General features: G+C 38.3%; 1 protein-coding gene across 5 annotated transcripts in view; it reads right to left on the bottom strand.

Moving 5' to 3' along the window:
• Positions 1–456: 456 nt before the first annotated feature.
• LOC140454623 (alpha-actinin-1-like) overlaps positions 457–17000 on the bottom strand; it is a 108182-nt gene continuing 91638 nt past the window's right edge. For 2 of the 5 annotated variants that reach the window (XM_072549522.1, XM_072549521.1), the window contains exons 18-21: positions 14553–14699; positions 8722–8787; positions 6546–6704; positions 457–2825 (exon numbers count right to left, since the gene is read on the bottom strand). In XM_072549522.1, the coding sequence (XP_072405623.1) occupies positions 2667–2825; positions 6546–6704; positions 8722–8787; positions 14553–14699 (531 nt within the window). In that variant the 3' untranslated portion in view covers positions 457–2666. Of the gene's footprint in view, positions 2826–6545; positions 6705–8721; positions 8788–9031; positions 9113–14552; positions 14700–17000 lie in introns of all 5 variants that reach the window. The other 3 variants (XM_072549518.1, XM_072549519.1, XM_072549523.1) reach the window with 2 other exon arrangements.

Raw genomic sequence — 17000 nt, 5'->3', positions numbered from 1 at the left:
TTGCATCTCAAAGCTCAGTAAGGCTATAAATTCAGAATCGCAGAACGATATGGATGTATGAGGTTTAAAAGAATTGCATTAAGAGTTCTTCAAAAGACCTCTTTAAATAAAGGAATGCACCTAGTTATTACTGCTGGCAAATTAGTAACTGTGTATGAACATTCCTCAGGTAGCAGTACCACTTAACATGTGCAAGTGAAATTTTTAAGCACCACAATTCTGCACCAGATATTCCAGATATAATGAAAATGCTATTTTATGATAAGCCATGTCATATATGCAAAGTAGTCGGATTACTCAGATTGCTCAAATTCCAAAGTTCAACTGAACCAGCAGATAGGATGGTGGTCCAGGAGCATGTTTATCAAGTGTGAAATTTCAAGTCTCATGCACACAGAAGAAACCAGTCAAAAAACTATGAGTTAATTTCAAAATAAAAGAAAAAAGTCCAGCACCTTTTCTTTCTCAAAAATATTGATGATTTATTTCATCTAATAGGGTTAAGGTAGCAGAGAGCAATTGAAAACACCCTTAGATCAAAATGTAGAAAGGCAGCCCTCACTGATCACATTTCAAAAACATGGTAATATAGGCTAATAACAGCAAGGGACAGAACATGTTCAGAGAAACTCCTCACCAATATTCCAGAAAATCTCATTTGTCCATTGCAATGTTCAATTTATTTCTTCTTAAAATCAAGCAGTAATTACAGTCCATGGAAGTGTTTCAGATGATATATATTTATATACTGTATAATAAAGTCCCATGTTAATGAAATAGAAAAAGCCCTCCATCACCACCCAAAAAAATACTGCAGCTATTACTCTAACTCAAGGCCAGCCTGTGTCTCACAGCAATAATTCAAATATGGAGTAGATCCCAAAAGCAAGGAGAATCAAAAATAATTAAAACAAAACCCACAACAGCACCCGTTTTTTTTCTCAACTAGGGACTTGTTTCTGCAAGAAAAGTACCTTCACAGAAAAAAGCCCAGCTTTGTTTTTTTTTTAAAAAGGCAGTCTTCTCATTCAAATTAAAGGTCACTGCAGTATGTACAAGAAAAAAAAAGATTAAATATGAAGAGATAAATATCTTTTCTCTACCTCAAATAAAACATGCTATTTTGCGCTCAACTGAACCGTCAAAATGATGTATATGGTGGTGGTGGTGATGGAAGGGGGAAGCAAATCTGATGAAAAATTTCAACCTTGTCAGGTGACCAATGTGCAGGAATGCAAGTGGAACTGATTGTTCATCATACACCTTAGTTAATGCTTCAAATATTTAAGTTTTTCTTTAGAACTGCATGATTTAACATTTAAGATGCACAACTGGAATACCACAAGTTCATTTTAAACCCTTCTGATTCTTTAACAGCCAACTCACTGTTTTGCATTTGGTAAGTATAGCATGCCCCATTTCAGATTCCAAACTCAGTCATGACTTGGAGGTGAGCATGATTTTTGTTCACTGCAGATAATGTGTCTCTGGAGAAAGAATACTTAGATTCAGCTGGATTTGCGCAATTTTATATCCATCACCCTTGCTATTTCATGATTAATTCCAGTACCAATGATTTTGGTCCCACGTCAAATTTTGGTTATGCTTTAACACTGTCTCATCTTTACTCTGACCTCACTGCACAACAGCAACTAAAGTCAAACTTAATTTTAATAAGCTATATCTCATCATAAACAACTGACAATTATATTGAGGCAGCAATTCATCCTTGAGGGTTCTGGTGACCCTCAAACCAATTTGGCGTCATGGTTTATTGAAATGCCATCAGAAGCTTGTGACAAATTACAGTTTTCAAATCCACCACCAGCCTTCCATTTTTATTTTTTAAAAATGGACCAAAAGATGCCTCTTCAGTTAGTGCCTTCCAACCCACCCAAACATTTGTTTTCTGAAGGCTTAACTCAGATTTTGTACAGTGAGTGCAGTGCGGAATATTTGGGACACCGAATGAGAAAACAATTGCAATCTGGATCAGTAATGATTTTCAGTGAAAACATTGAGGTAACCCAAACTCCTGCAAACAAATTATCAGCTGGGGATCAAGCACTGAAAATCTCAGCACTGTAATGATAAAATACATTTGTGTTATTCATACGTGGCCTGTCTGGTGCAAATTAATGTTTATCTACCAGCTGCAAATAAAAAAATTTAATTTAAGCAGCTCAACTTTATCACACGTCTAGATTTTATGGGGAGAAACACGGGAGTGAAAACAGGAATACTAAATATTTATAGTAAAAAAATATTTAGTTTTACAATATCAAGTACAGTTGGAAAAATACAAAGGAGCCAGATTCCTATGAAACTTTCAGAATTTAAAAATCAAACCTCCAAATTCCCAGACTGATTGACAGTTCCTGTGGCACTCAGTTGATATGCTCCAAATTGTTGTAACAGTTTGCAAAACATGTTTGCAGTATTACTACCCCAATATAGAAACAGAAAATGGAAATATTTGCATAGATTGAAGACTGAAAGTCATAATAAGACATAATGGAATGTAGAGTATAAAGGTTCTTCAGTAAATGCATGTGCTAACTCCAAAATGCTGTTTATAGCACTGACTTTAGGTGGCAGGGGAGAGAGCGCGCGTGCGAAAAAGGGGGAATAAAATAAAAGTGTGGGCTGGCTGCAGAAAGATCAGATTACAGGTCACTTTCCCCATATAAAGCTGTGGAGAAGGACATGTAATCCAAAGCACCAGGCACTGCGTCAGGTCCCCTATATGGTGCCATCCGGGCAATACAGTATTCAGCTTGATCAGGGGGAAGCTCACGTCTCAGCTCCTCTGCTGTGATGTAACTCTGAAAAGAAAAAAAAACAGGTTATCAATACCCATTAGGTGTTTCTGACATCCTAAGCAAGGGAAAAATGTTTCAACATATCCTGCTGAGATTAGGGCACCATTATTGCTTAAATTAAATATGTTGAAGATATGATCAAAGCCACGTTGCTTATTCTGGGTTTGTGATCTGCATTCTAAACATGTTAATTTTAGAACAGATTAGTTTATTAAAGACTTTACAGAATACATTAAAAGAATCATCCAATTAGTAAGGATTGGAGGCATATATAGGCCAGATAAGCTTTTATCTGGATTTTAATTATGCCCATTTTCATCCTGGGTGCCAGCCCACAAATGACCAAGTTTATTAATTCAAATATATAACTTAGTGGGGTGGAATTTGAACTGTACTTGTGTGTTACTGGTCCAGTACCATAGCCATGTGGCTTAGCATGCAATTATAAACTATAACATTAACTAGGGACAGCTTTTTGAAGTAATAATTGAGAGAATCCAACAGCTATATTTTGGTGTTTAAAAAATTAAGCCTTCCCATCCCAGATGCTCAGTTGCTGAATTGATCACTTCATACCAATTAAAATGAAAACAATTTTGGTAGATCATTGAATACATAATACGGAAGGCAACCTGGCAGTCAGCAGCTGTTTGGCAGAACTATCCAATTAATCCTATTCTTCAGCAGTCCTGCATATTTCTCCTGACTTTAGCCGTTCACCAAGTTCCCACTTAAGGTTAACACTGTCTGCCTCCAAAGCCCTCAGGCAGCAAGTTCCAGGTGATAATTCAAAAACTTTCCTTTACTGTTACCAACTACCTTAAATCTCTGCTTTTTAGCTCTTGGTCCTTCACTGAAAACTCAATTCTATCAAAACACTGATCAAATCTCCGCCTAGTCTGCTCTGCTCCAGGGATAAGAACCTCAACTTCTCCAATCTTTTGGTACAATTGAGTCCCTCCATTCTCAAGGTCATTCTTCTCTTACACTCCTAGACAGTGGCATCGTTCTTGAACTGTGGCATTTAGAATTGAATAATATCCCAGTTGAGGCCTTAACTTTAAGAAAGCCCAATCAATAGATTGAGATTAATCTGCTCCTAAAAAAAACTACAGCACCTAATATTATGGAGCCAATAGCAGTAGTGGTAGGAAACCATTTAAGACTGCTTCCTGTAAGACAACATTGAACAGGAGCTTTGCTAGTCTTCTGGAAAATATATAACCATTCACAGAAGCTCGGGAAAAAGGAATAAGCCTTCAGGTATTAAAAGTTATGATTTAGAGGTGCCAGTGTTGGATTGGGGTAGACAAAGTTAAAAATCACACTGGGTTATAAGCTGGTGTTGTAATTTTGTTATAATAAGGACTGCAATAACTAAAATAAAAACTTGAACGTTCATTTAATTGTCTTTGAAGTTGCATGGTTCACTCTGCCAATTAGTTCACATGAATAAAGATTTTCATATACTCAATGAATAAAAGTTGCATTTTTGCCATATGCTGCATTGTTTTTTCATGTTCACCCAGCAGATCTTGAAGGGACAATATCGGCAAATAGCAGTGGAAACCAGTGAGGAAAGTAACTTAAGTTGGTAAAGATTTTGACTGGATCATGCAAGGCCTGAGCTTCAAGCTGAATCCTCTGAGCAACATGCTGCGTGCTCCGATGGGCCACATTAGCATTTAGATTTCCTGGCTACACCGGCTTTGAGAAACATGGTATCATACTTCCTAGAGCCCATCAGGGCAAGTATAACTGACCTGCATTCTCCTTTTCACAACATAACAAAGCTTGATCACTACTGCTGTGGACATTACCCGAATTTTAAAAATATCATCTTTTTGGTGTCACTTAAAGCTAAAATTACAGTCTACTGTGTGATTAAGAATAAATTACTAGTTCATTGCAGTGTAGTGTTGAAATCACATGTAAGCCAGACTAGGCAAGAGCAGCAGGTTCCCTTCTCAATGGAAATCAAGAAACCTGTTGTGTTTTTTCAACAATGCAGAAGGTCTTTACCAATCTCTTTGGCATCAGTTCAATACTGGAGAGATTTTGAGATTTAACCCACAGGGTGGAGAAAAGACATGCTGTCAAAACTTTTTAAATATACACTCGACAGTATTATAAAATATACAGAATCATGAAGTGGACGCTAATCTACAGAAAATGGATATCTGATATTCTTGGGGCTCTAACCTGATGGGTGCAAAACAAACTTCAACAGCATTTTCTTTTCAGCAATACTGAAGTCTTGAACTGCCAAGCAAATGTACGAATTCAATTTTGACATAGTTATTGTGTTGACTTGTTTTGAACTCTGCTTTTTGGAATCTATACTATAACTACTAAAGTGATGGTAAATATCAGGGCAAATTAAACAAAAATTGAGACTAGGGTGCCTCGAATCCTAGATAATTCTGTTTCTGAACTTGGCTTCACAACCTGATTTTGTAGATCCGAAAAGAAATTAAAGGCAAATTTAATAGAGATTATTTCTACTCTAAAAATAAATGGAGCTTTGAACCAACTATGCAATGCAAGTAGTTTTACTTGATTGGTAAAGGATAAATTTAAAATTACACTTTAGTTTCAAGACTTCTATTAAATAAAAATCTTTAACAGGCTCACTGTCTCTCCCATGCTTCAACTAGCTTCCTTTTGACTAATCAGTATTGAGGCATTTATAATATTTGGGCAAGTCAAGGTCCAACATTAAAAATACTCAGTTATTTTGTCAGAATAAGAGTGCAGATGGATGGCTATGCCAAGACGCAGAATGAATTATTTAGATATTCATGCAAAATTAAAACAGGATTTAACCTGAATATTGTGCATCCATTTATGCAGATCCAAAAGCAGCCATTTATGTTTAAATGTTCAGACTATACAATTAGTTAAGTATGCCATAATAGTTAACTTTCAGACTACAGAATTAGTCTAATAGCTTAATTTTTCTTCCTTGCCAGAGATGTTAGAAGTATTTCAATTAAATTTCAGTGCTTGCCATCCTCTATACTTCAACCAAATGACCAACTTTCCAAAGAAAGAAAAATGTTAACAGGTATCTTACTAAGGCAAAAAGAATTCATACATGAGCATGTCCATTTACATTGTGGGATAAAGACGGAGAAGCTTAGCCCCATCCAATCCTCAACACTAGGTTGCCAAGACCAGATGTAACATTTGCATAACCACCAACTCAGCCAAGATCACTGAACACAGACCTTGCGTGGTACTTATGCAGGAGCTAATCATTTGATTGGAATAGGTTTTGTTTGAGCCAATGGATGAATAAAACACTTACCTGACACCACCAGGACAGGCTCAGACATGTCTTATGAAAGGCTTCAACGAGACACAAAAGGCCTTTACTCCACTTGCAGATTGCATCTGGTCTCTAAAGCAACAGCTATAAATTATCACTGCAATGATTAATTGAAATGGAGACGAGCTGGAATTGTGCAAAAGATTAGGGTGGTGCTTTAAAGATCCTGAGAGGAACTTGAAAATTGCCTGTGCTGTTGCTTGTTACTTTCAGACTACCTTTGTATAGTCACTTTACTCGTGACAGTTTCAAGTCAAAAGTTGCAGACAGCAGCAATATCAGGAAGTTCTGAACAAATTTCAGATCAAGAGATTCAACTGACTTACAAACAAAATTGTGTCCTGGAGCAAAGTTGTGCATCTTCCAGTCATTCTACAAGTCTAATTTATTACCTTGTCTCCTGCCAGAATCTTGAATGAGGCCATTACTTGTTCAGCTGTGTCAGTGTCTGTTGTCTCACGTGACATGAAGTCAATAAAGGCTTGGAATGACACTTCTTCAGTGTTGTTGGGGGCAACAATACTCATTATTCGTGCAAACTCTGCTTCACCCTGAGAGTAAAAACAAACTCATGACAGTGAGGAACTGACCAGAGGTAACACACTTGCTTGTTAATAGATAATCATTTTCTTAGTGACCATGTAGGATGGGTAACCTGTATCACCTATGATTACAAATGAAAACGTTTGAAAAAGATTTACAAGGATGTTGCCAGGATTAGAGAGTTTGAGCTGTAGGGAGAGGCTGAATAGGCTGGGGCTATTTTCTCTGCAGGCTATGGGGTGACTTTATAGAGGTTTATAAAATTATGAGGGGCATGAATAGGGAGAATAGTGAAAGTCTTTTCCCCAGGATAGGGGAGTCCAAAAACCCAGCGCACAGATTTAAGGTGAGGGGGGACCTGGGGGCAACTTTTTCATGCAAAGGTTAGTTCATGTGTGGAATGAGCTGCCAAAGGAAGTGGTGGAAGTTGGTCCAATTACAACACTTAAAAAGGCGTCTGGATGGGTACATGAATAGGAAGGGTTTGGAGGGATATGGACCAAATGCTGGTAAATGGGACTAGATTAATTTGGGATATCTGATCAGCATGGAGGAGTTGGACTGATTAGTCTGTTTCCATGCTGCACATCTATGACTATGACAGAATCAAAACAAAGATATGACAATATACTAGTCTATAATTTATTCTGTCCTTTCACTTCAGAACCCGCACCTCAAATGTCGGTCAAAGGCTCTTCCAAGGGGGTTCTAAATGATTCTGGCTGATCAAGTGTGCAACTGCAAGCATGTTCCTTTCCATTTGACGTAGCAAGTTCCAAGCTTGCAGTTCACTTTGACTGGAGGTTATCCCAGGAGCTATGAAAAGCAGACAATCCTAGATCAGGTATTGGTCTGTCAAGTGGCAAGCGTGCTCTTTCTCTCCCTAAAGTTACCTTCAGCTAAAGGGGTCAGTCTGTCTATTAATGTAAAATCTCAGGTAAAACTATACTAGGAGTTTAGGGTAACTTTGAATGTTCCTCCCAAAATATCCAGGCTACAAACTTCAGATCATAAACTGCCCTCAACAAGCAATTTTCAACAAGGGACATCTGCAAGCAGAAATGCTGGAACCCCTCATTCCCTTGGTCTGGAAAGGCAGCAGTGAATTATTTGGCTTCAAAATCCACCCTTGCTGAAGACAGTCGTCTGAGCAGAGATTGGATATTCATGTTGGTGCATCTCTAGCCCACAAATCTTGAGATCAGCATACTCACTCCCTTCTCAGTCACTAGAGAACCCATATTTTCCAACTTTCCTTTTACTCTTCACTTCAAAAAGGTTTAAATAGAAAATTTTTAAAATAAAAATTCATACTCAAGGATAGACTCAGGATGTCTCACTTTATCCTGTCCAGTGATCTCCTCTTCTGTCCACACTCCCAACTAGCCCTGCAACCTCAATATTATCACCAGCTGCAAAAAGCAACAGAAACCTCTAGCACAGAAACTACTGGAATGCCCAGAAACCTTTCATAGTGAAATCTAGCTTTTTTTTGTTTGAAGGCGGAGGAGTTTCAGACACTGCTTGGAAAATGACCTCAGAATTATTCAATCTCAAAAATTCAAGGACTGTTCTTACACAGAGTACTGGCTGACTTTTCAGACTGGTCATGCATCAGCCTCAAATCATTTTAATGGAGGAAACAGAATTGGTTGCTAAAGGCAGAAACAGAAAACCTCAACAATATCATATGCCTGTCTGAACAGCTCACGTGAACAAAATCAGGAAACTGAAAAAAGTATTGCAATTAGTGAGAAATCATTTTATATAAAAAAAGTGTCATATTTCCTAGTGACTGCCATTGGTTTCTTGGGTAATATAGTTTTTCCCGCTCACTTAAAAATTGACAAATTAATACTCAATACCTATCAACACACAAAAGTCAAGTCAACATATTGGCTTTGTAAATTAAACTTTGATAAAAGCAGGCTTTATTTATATTAAAATTAAATTTATTAAATTTTAATAAGGTCAAACCCCTAGTATTTCTGGCTGAAGATATGGAAAAGGAAAGAAGTAGCATACCAGACTGTAGCCCGTAGAGATAAGGAGAGCTCGAAAATCATCAGCGTCCATCAGCCCTGTTCGCTTCTACTCCAAGAGAAGCAAGCCAGAGAAAAAACACGCACACAGATGGCATTGTACCACAAACAGGGGAGTTTTTAAAAAAAATGTTAGGACAAGTACAGAATCAAATTCAAAGATAGGAGTAAACAAAAAGAAAAAAAAGTAACATTAGGGAAGGGAATAAGTCAGAACACAGAATCCAGGAGAGAAATGGAGAAAAGAAAAGTTAGCTATTTACTGACTTTTATTGCATTCAAATCATCAATACCTGCTGGTCATTTCCAACATCGTAACCCAAGCTGATAAGGCAGGCTTTAAATTCTTCAGGTCCTAGTTTCCCGGTATGGTCCTACATGAGGTCATCGGAGCATGCAGGTAAAATGACGGGTACACACAGTGGAGATTGGTAAGGGGTGAAAAACACGGGGAGGATGGCGGCGTTGATATAGTTGGTGATGCACCACAGCATGCACAGTACATGAAGCATGCATATGGGAGAAGGAAAATAAAAAATGTCATGTTAGACAAAGGACAAGTGAAAAACAGTTAAACCAAAAAGGAAAATGCAAATGAAACTTATGAATCTCAAACATCTTTTAGCTACAAAATACCAAACAAAAATTACATTATGAGCAATTGATAAATGCAGCTTTGTGCACCTTAAGATTTACACCATTTTGAAATTTCATGCAAAATATTTCAGTCTTGCTAGGTACAAAATTTTTGTGCTTCACAACTGCGGCTAGCATGTTGCAGTCAGGTACTAATGGCCACATTGCAATTGGGCTCAGTCTTTTATCCCTCAGAACAAGAGTGGGTTACTTATCCAATCAGACTTTGCTGGTCTGAGATCTCGAGGTAAAAAGGCACCTCAAACATATCTACATTGTACTAAGTTAGCAAGAATTCAATTTTAATTTGCTTTTTTTTTCCAAATACTTAAGTGAACAGAGCTGCAAGTACAATTCTATCATTGCAGCTTCACAGTAAATGACAATAATTCTGTTTTTCACCAAAAGATTAACATGCTACGGGAATCATAGACAATAGGTAGAATGGTTATTTCTGTGGTGCAAATGCAAGGACATTTTTAGAAGTACTAAATATCGTGAAGTCTCAAATAGGTGAAAACCCAAACGTTGGACAATAGAAATATTAAAAGCCACATTTCAGAAACTGTGCTGCTGAAAATTTAGTTCTGATCACAAATCGCTGCAATCCTATTAGATACTTGCTGGCAAACAAGGTGACTAATCTCAGCACCATAACAGTTAGGCTGCACCGCAACAGTGAATGTGCAAATCAAAAACCAATTATTTTCTGCATTCCACAACTGTAAATTGTGCCTTGCATGTATAACTCTTACAAGGTCTGGAGTATCTCTGTACAATTTCTGCTCAAATTGTTGGAACACTGGGTAGGGCAAAAAAAAAAGTACTTTAAAATTGCATTTATTGGACTCAATTTAAGACAAACTAAAAAGGACATTTGGATTAGTCGTTAAGCTGTTGAGAATTTGTAAAGGGATGGACGGAAAATTGACATTTCTGATGGTCACTGAAAACATACTGCATTGAAGCTTACATTTTTGGTAAATTTAATTTACACAAATGTTTTTGAATAAATCATCAGGTTTTCCTTCTGCAAAGACACCAACAGAAGCCAAACACAAACTACATGTTGAATGAACATGCCCAAGTCATCCACTTCTGTACCAACTGTTCTAAGCATTTTCAACATGTTTGGGCCTATCGCGACAGTTCATGTCTTGAGGCAATTTGAAAATGCCATAAATGAATGTAATAGATATTTCATAGTTTTGGTCCAAGCTTTAGTTTTTGAATTATAAATCGGGACAAGATTGAAACAGCAAATCCCACTGAACCACTTGATGACGACAATGGGAGACATTTTGCCAAAGCTATTATGCAGATTGGGACAAAAATCATTATCTCAATATTTTTTTTCAATCATTTTAAAATCATAGCAAACAAACTTTCCAAAGGCGAATTAATGTTAACATTAAAGTGAACAATTTGTCCCATAGAACTGTTATGTTCCTTAAGGAGCAAACACTGCCATTAATGACCAGGTATCAATGGTATCAGTCACAAAAGTTTAAAAAACACAACAGCATGTGCAAACAGGATGGTGGTAGTGGAACTGCACACTTGACAATAAATAGATTTCAAGTTTTTGCATAGTGTGGCATTCAACATCTCAATATACTGTGGAAAACAACAACAGCATATTCAAGACTAAGCAATAAATGCTGACATTTGTCGATGGCACCTACATCTTGTGAATGATTAAAAAGAAACCATAGATTACCATGAACTGAACTAAACTAAATGTAATGCCACTTCGTTACAACGTATTTGTGAAAAAGAGGCATGTTCTTTGCTATCAGTATACAAAACTTAGTGAACCATTGTCAGGGACGAACCAAGTAACCGCATTAAATGTCCCTTTAGAGTGAATCAAAAGATAATCTACAGGAACGTCGTGAGGAAAATATTCAGATTACAGGACATTTGATTCTAAACGATAGAGAGTAGCTCATTTTCTTTTTTCTGGTAATCACCCAATAAAATTGGTTGAACATCCAATCAAAAGACGAGTGGTAATGGTTTCCAGAAACTAATGGTTGATTTTCAAGATAGAATCATAGGGAGTGGCTAGTTGAGGGCGATAATGGAGGGTAATTAGAATGAAACCATAAATCTCAGCTACACTCACTTTTGTTCATTACATCTCTGCTCTAATTTGGAGATGTTAAGTCTTGGATGAGGTACCAAAGTAAGCATAGTACTATAACACAGCTTTATCATGAGAAGTGACAGTACCTCAATGGGAGGAACAACCCCATCCTCCTCATTTATCTACACAGGAGTTGCAAGATAAAAAGAGCTGTCATCCTGGTCAATTTCCCACACCTACTCTGCATAAAACCTACCACCCTCTCCTAATGCACACTACTCTCCAACTGGCCAGATAAATATTCTAAAACAACCATAGATGCTTACATAGCACAAGTCTTGGATTGCTTTAAGTCAGACAATAGTCCCTAAATAACATACTAAAATATTTTGTAATTTAGGACACAAGAACAATTTCCCATATATTCCAATTTAACGGACAATGAACAGAAACAGTAAGCAATTACTAGTCATTGCAAGTTAGACTCTTCATTGATAACAATGTTCAGCATGTGGAAGATTAATTGATTAGCCAGCAATATGCTTGAATGGAAACTGGAAAAAGGCACAATTTGCTTTCTTTGAAGTATTTCTGAAAAGATACACAAGCCATTAGAGGTGTGAAAAACAGGTGTAAGTGTTATGCCTCAGTTAGAGAGCCCTGGCTAGATTATACCATGTACTGAGCAGCTCTGGGCTCCACACTTTGGAAATATAGAGCTCTCCCTGAAAGACAGCTTCGGTTGAAGTTGAGGCGTGAAGAGAGATTATAGGAATTAGTGGCTGTACTTTCTGGAATTTAAGATTAGAGACAAGTTGATCAAAGTTACAGTCTATTAAAAGAGAACCAAAAAAAAAGTGGACGCATTTTGGGGAATCAAGGCATGTAGTTAAAAATTGGAACCAGATCGGTTAGGAGTGAAATTAGAAAATCACCTACTTGAAATTGAGAGAAATTTGGAATTTTCAATTGCAACTAGTCAATTACGGTTTTTAAATTGAAGTAGATTTAAGATATTAAAAGGGGCACAGGATTTAAGCAGAAATGGAGTTATGGCTCAGTTCAGCCATGACCCCTCAATGATGGAACAGGTTCAGAGGGCTCCAAGACTCGACACCCATTCTTGAAGTTAACAGCAAAATTTTGTACTGTAGACACATCAGTTTCACATGTATCTGCAAGGTGAGTGCCAACAGCATTTCAAATGTCATTTAATCAGGACATGCCATACCAAGTATCAACAAAACATTACCAAGGGTATACCTGTCTCCAATTTTTACAGATACAGGGATATTCCCTCACCCTCTGGTACATCTGATCAGAAGTACAACTCTAAACTAATCCAATTAAACCTATGCTTACCTAGATAACATTACAAGCACCAATGCAACTTCCTGATTAATCCCTGAAGCACTTCAAAACAATTTCAGATGTAAATTTAATAATGGAAATTAAAATATGCAAATAAATTACAATTCATGCATATGTAAATTCAAAAATTAATGATGTAATCATCAAACTTCATTTGGTGTAGAGGATATCAAGCATAAATGCAGCATGTGCGAAGAGATGAAGAAACTATACGACTCAGTGCAACTCACCATTTAAGAGGAAATACACTTGTTCAAGTTAGTCAATAGTTTTGCAGGTGCTGGACACAACATTTCAATGTTTAAATAAAAGACAATCAAAAAATCAATTGGTAATACAATACAACACATGCATTATCTGAAATGGCTAAATTAGTAGAGATTTTCTTTATTATAAATGCTGATTATTTGTCCAGAATAATTTGTCACAAGGGACTTTTCCTTCCCTTGTTCCCCCTCTTGTCCCTGCTCTCCAATTTACCAGATGATTTGTAGCAGTTAATAGTCAACAGTCACACCATTTGTGTTGACAACTGTTGCAATCCAAACTAGAATAAAATGAGAACAATTGTCTTGCTACAGCTACAACTCAAGGGGTGGCATTTACGTGCCTATAAATTGAACTCCTGACAAAAAGGGGATTTTTTTTTTTGGTTTGTAAACCACAGGATGAAGGCAGCCAGCAGATGCTTTCTGAAGTGTTCAGCCAACGACATATTCCAAATTCATCCAGAGTGACGACATTGCTTAACTAAAAAAAGCACTTCAAAGTCCTTTCTCCACTCGTCTCCCTCAAAATAACCCAGTGAATTTAAGTTAAATGCACCCACTCCAGCCTAGCAAATTGCAGTACAACAATGGGAATTCAGAACTTGTAATAAGGAAAATTCAAGAACAGTAGCCAGAGAGGGGCCATAAATATCAGCCTTGCCAGCTCATCCATATCTTGCGCATGAAATGAATAAAAACATGAGTTTTAAGTGCCCTTGTAGAAGCAGACTTGTTACATTATTTCTGGGTTTGCACAAAGGGAAGCAGCTGTGATCCTCACTTACTGTTCAAGAAAGACTCAATGCAAAGAGGAGCTCTGCCCTGTAAACAACACTGGGCAGCCATATCACTCAACTAATGAACAATAAACCATTATTTTGCAAATCACAAACAGCAAGTTGATCAGCACAAATTCCTCTATTATTGAGATTCAAGAAATACATCTGGTAAAACAAATGCAGAGCTCGAGTGGAGAGAAACCAAAGGGTGATTGTGCAATTAGTTTTACATCACCGACTTCATTTCTAGTAACTTCATTTCTTTTTGAGCAAATTATTCAATAGCAAAGTATAAACTGGATGTTGCTGTAATAAGCATGGGGATCAGTAACGTACTGATTCCATGCCAGTCATATAGAAAACCAGTGGTATAATCTGGGTTTAGTACATAGAAATGCTGAAGGTGGAGTAGTGTAGCTTCACAGGTCATTGTACAAATCACCAAAATAAGTAAGATGTACATCCATACTCCGTTTCAACAACTGTACATTGGAGCTAAACGATCAATAAGACAACTTCAGCAGTATCAGCATAAGGGTTTGCAATACCACTAGTCACAGAACTGTACTAAGTGGTCACCTGAAATGCTGTAGAGCAAAATCACCTTACATCTACCCAGTATTATTCATAAATTGATAAATGGCATGCACACAAGTGTCACAAAACGCACCTTGTCAAAGTGATTAAATGATGATCGGAACTCATTCAGCTGATCTTGGCTGATGCCTTTTGCGTCACGGGTGAGGATTTGGTTTTCTATTTCATTGATGGTTCTGGCAATTGTGGTCAACAGCTGTTCCCAGCCAACTCTGATGTGCTTTTATATGAAAAAAAAACCAAACTGAAGTTGTGGCATTAAGACAATTTATGGGGCATAAATCACAGCAGGAAATGAACAAACCATGAAGGTCAAAACAAAATCATCAGCTTTAAACTGCAAGTCTATTTTTGATTTAAAGGGGGTGTGGAGGGGAAATGAGGAAACTGTTGAAGTCCACATTGATGCCCTGGGGCCGAAGTGTTCTGAGGCGGAAGATGAGGCGTTCTTCCTCCAGGCGTCTGGTGGTGAGGGAGCGGCGGTGAAGGAGGCCCAGGACCTCCAGGTCCTCGGCAGAGTGGGAGGGGGAGTTGAAATGTTGGGCCACGGGGCGGTGTGGTTGATTGGTGCGGGTGTCCCGGAGATGTTCCCTAAAGCGCTCTGCTAGGAGGCGCCCAGTCTCCCCAATGTAGAGGAGACCGCATCGGGAGCGACGGATACAATAAATGATATTAGTGGATGTGCAAGTAAAACTTTGATGGATGTGGAAGGCTCCTTTAGGGCCTTGGATAGAGGTGAGGGAGGAGATGTGGGCGCAGGTTTTACAGTTCCTGCGGTGGCAGGGGAAAGTGCCAGGATTGAAGGGTGGGTTGTTTGGGGGAGTGGACCTGACCAGGTAGTCGCGGAGGGAACGGTCTTTGCGGAAGGCGGAAAGGGGTGGGGAGGGAAATATATCCCTGGTAGTGGGGTCTGTTTGAGATGGCAGAAATGTCGGCGGATGATTTGGTTTATGTGAAGGTTGGTAGGGTGGAAGGTGAGCACCAGGGGCGTTCTGTCCTTGTTACGGTTGGAGGGGTGGGGTCTGAGGGCAGAGGTGCGGGATGTAGACGAGATGCGTTGGAGGGCATCTTTAACCACGTGGGAAGGGAAATTGTGGTCTCTAAATGAGGCCATCTGGTGTGTTCTGTGGTACTAAGCCCCAGGGACCTGGGTTCAATTCTAGAGGAAATGCTTACAAAAAGTTTAAGACAGATGGTTAAGTACATGAATAAGAAATATTTGGACGGATATGGGCCAAGTGCAGGCAGGTGGGACTAGTTTAGTTTAAGATTATGGTTGGCATACATTGGTTGGACCAAAGGGTCTGTTCCCATGCTGACTCAAGGATTGTCTATTTGGAGTTTGCACCTTCTCTCCATTTCTGCATGGGTTCCCTCCCAGTGGTTAGGTGGATTGGCTTTGCTAAATTGCCTATTGCTTTCACAGATGTGTAGGCTAGGTGGACTAGCCATGGTAAGTGCAAAGTTACAAGGATAGATTAGGGGTCTGGGTAGGATGCTCTTTAGAGGATGATAGACTTGATGGGCTGAATAGCCTCTTTCTGCATTGTAGGGATTCTACGATTTTAGAATACTTATTCACTAAAAAGGAGAAAACCATTTTTACTCTAGGATCATAACTAGAATACACAACTTCAAGGTCAATTTGCAAAGTGGGGAGGGCAAAAACACGTTCATACAGTGAATTCTGATTTAATATACATTGCTGAAAAAGGATAACGGAAACGGAGTAATTTCCAGAAAGGGAATTAGATTTAAAATTATTCATAGGAGATGACCATGGCTGCCAATACCAACAACTATTACACACTTTAATACCTGAGAGGAAGAACTGCTTTCTTGGACCACTTGAGTTAATCTTCACCTAAAAAGTGCTGATAGCAAGGGAGTTCTAGGATTTTGGTGAAGAAATGATATGTTCACCAAGTCAGGATGGTGAGAGAGGAGATGGTAGAGGTGGCACTCATGCACACTTGCTGACCTTTTGTTAGGTGGCAGAATTCAGCATCAAAAGGCAACAAGGTAAGATTAAAGAGTTTGGGACTAATTGGTTAAGGCTCACAAAAAGAGTTCAGAGAGGCACAGTGTGCCAAATTCTCCTCTTTTCTGATTGCGAGCTTTTGGAAGAATTTGTGTTTGATTAGTCTTCAAATGAATAATGCTGTATAATACTCGAGTTTAGCTTTTTCTTTTGGTACGTTTCATTACTTTTCCCTCAGCAAACTGCAATCAAAATACATATTTTGCTTATTTCCTTCCAAACTTAGTAACCAAGAAGGAAAATTGAGTTGAGTGTGTGACAGATTTGAAATTTGATCTTTCATGCAAGATTGCAGATCTTTGGAATTCTGCAGCACAGACCACTGTGAACATACAACATTGAGTACATGCAAGTCGGCGATCAGTAGATTGTGGTAATCAAGTGGTATGGTACTAGGGCAGGAGATGGGTTGAGGGAGGAGATCTTAACATCAGGGCAGGCTCAAAGGCCTACTTATGGCCTATTCCTGCTTATGAGTGC

Source organism: Chiloscyllium punctatum, chromosome 29 (assembly GCF_047496795.1).
Source record: "Chiloscyllium punctatum isolate Juve2018m chromosome 29, sChiPun1.3, whole genome shotgun sequence".
Classification (NCBI taxonomy): domain Eukaryota; kingdom Metazoa; phylum Chordata; class Chondrichthyes; order Orectolobiformes; family Hemiscylliidae; genus Chiloscyllium; species Chiloscyllium punctatum.
This window is presented reverse-complemented; position numbering and strand designations above follow the sequence as displayed.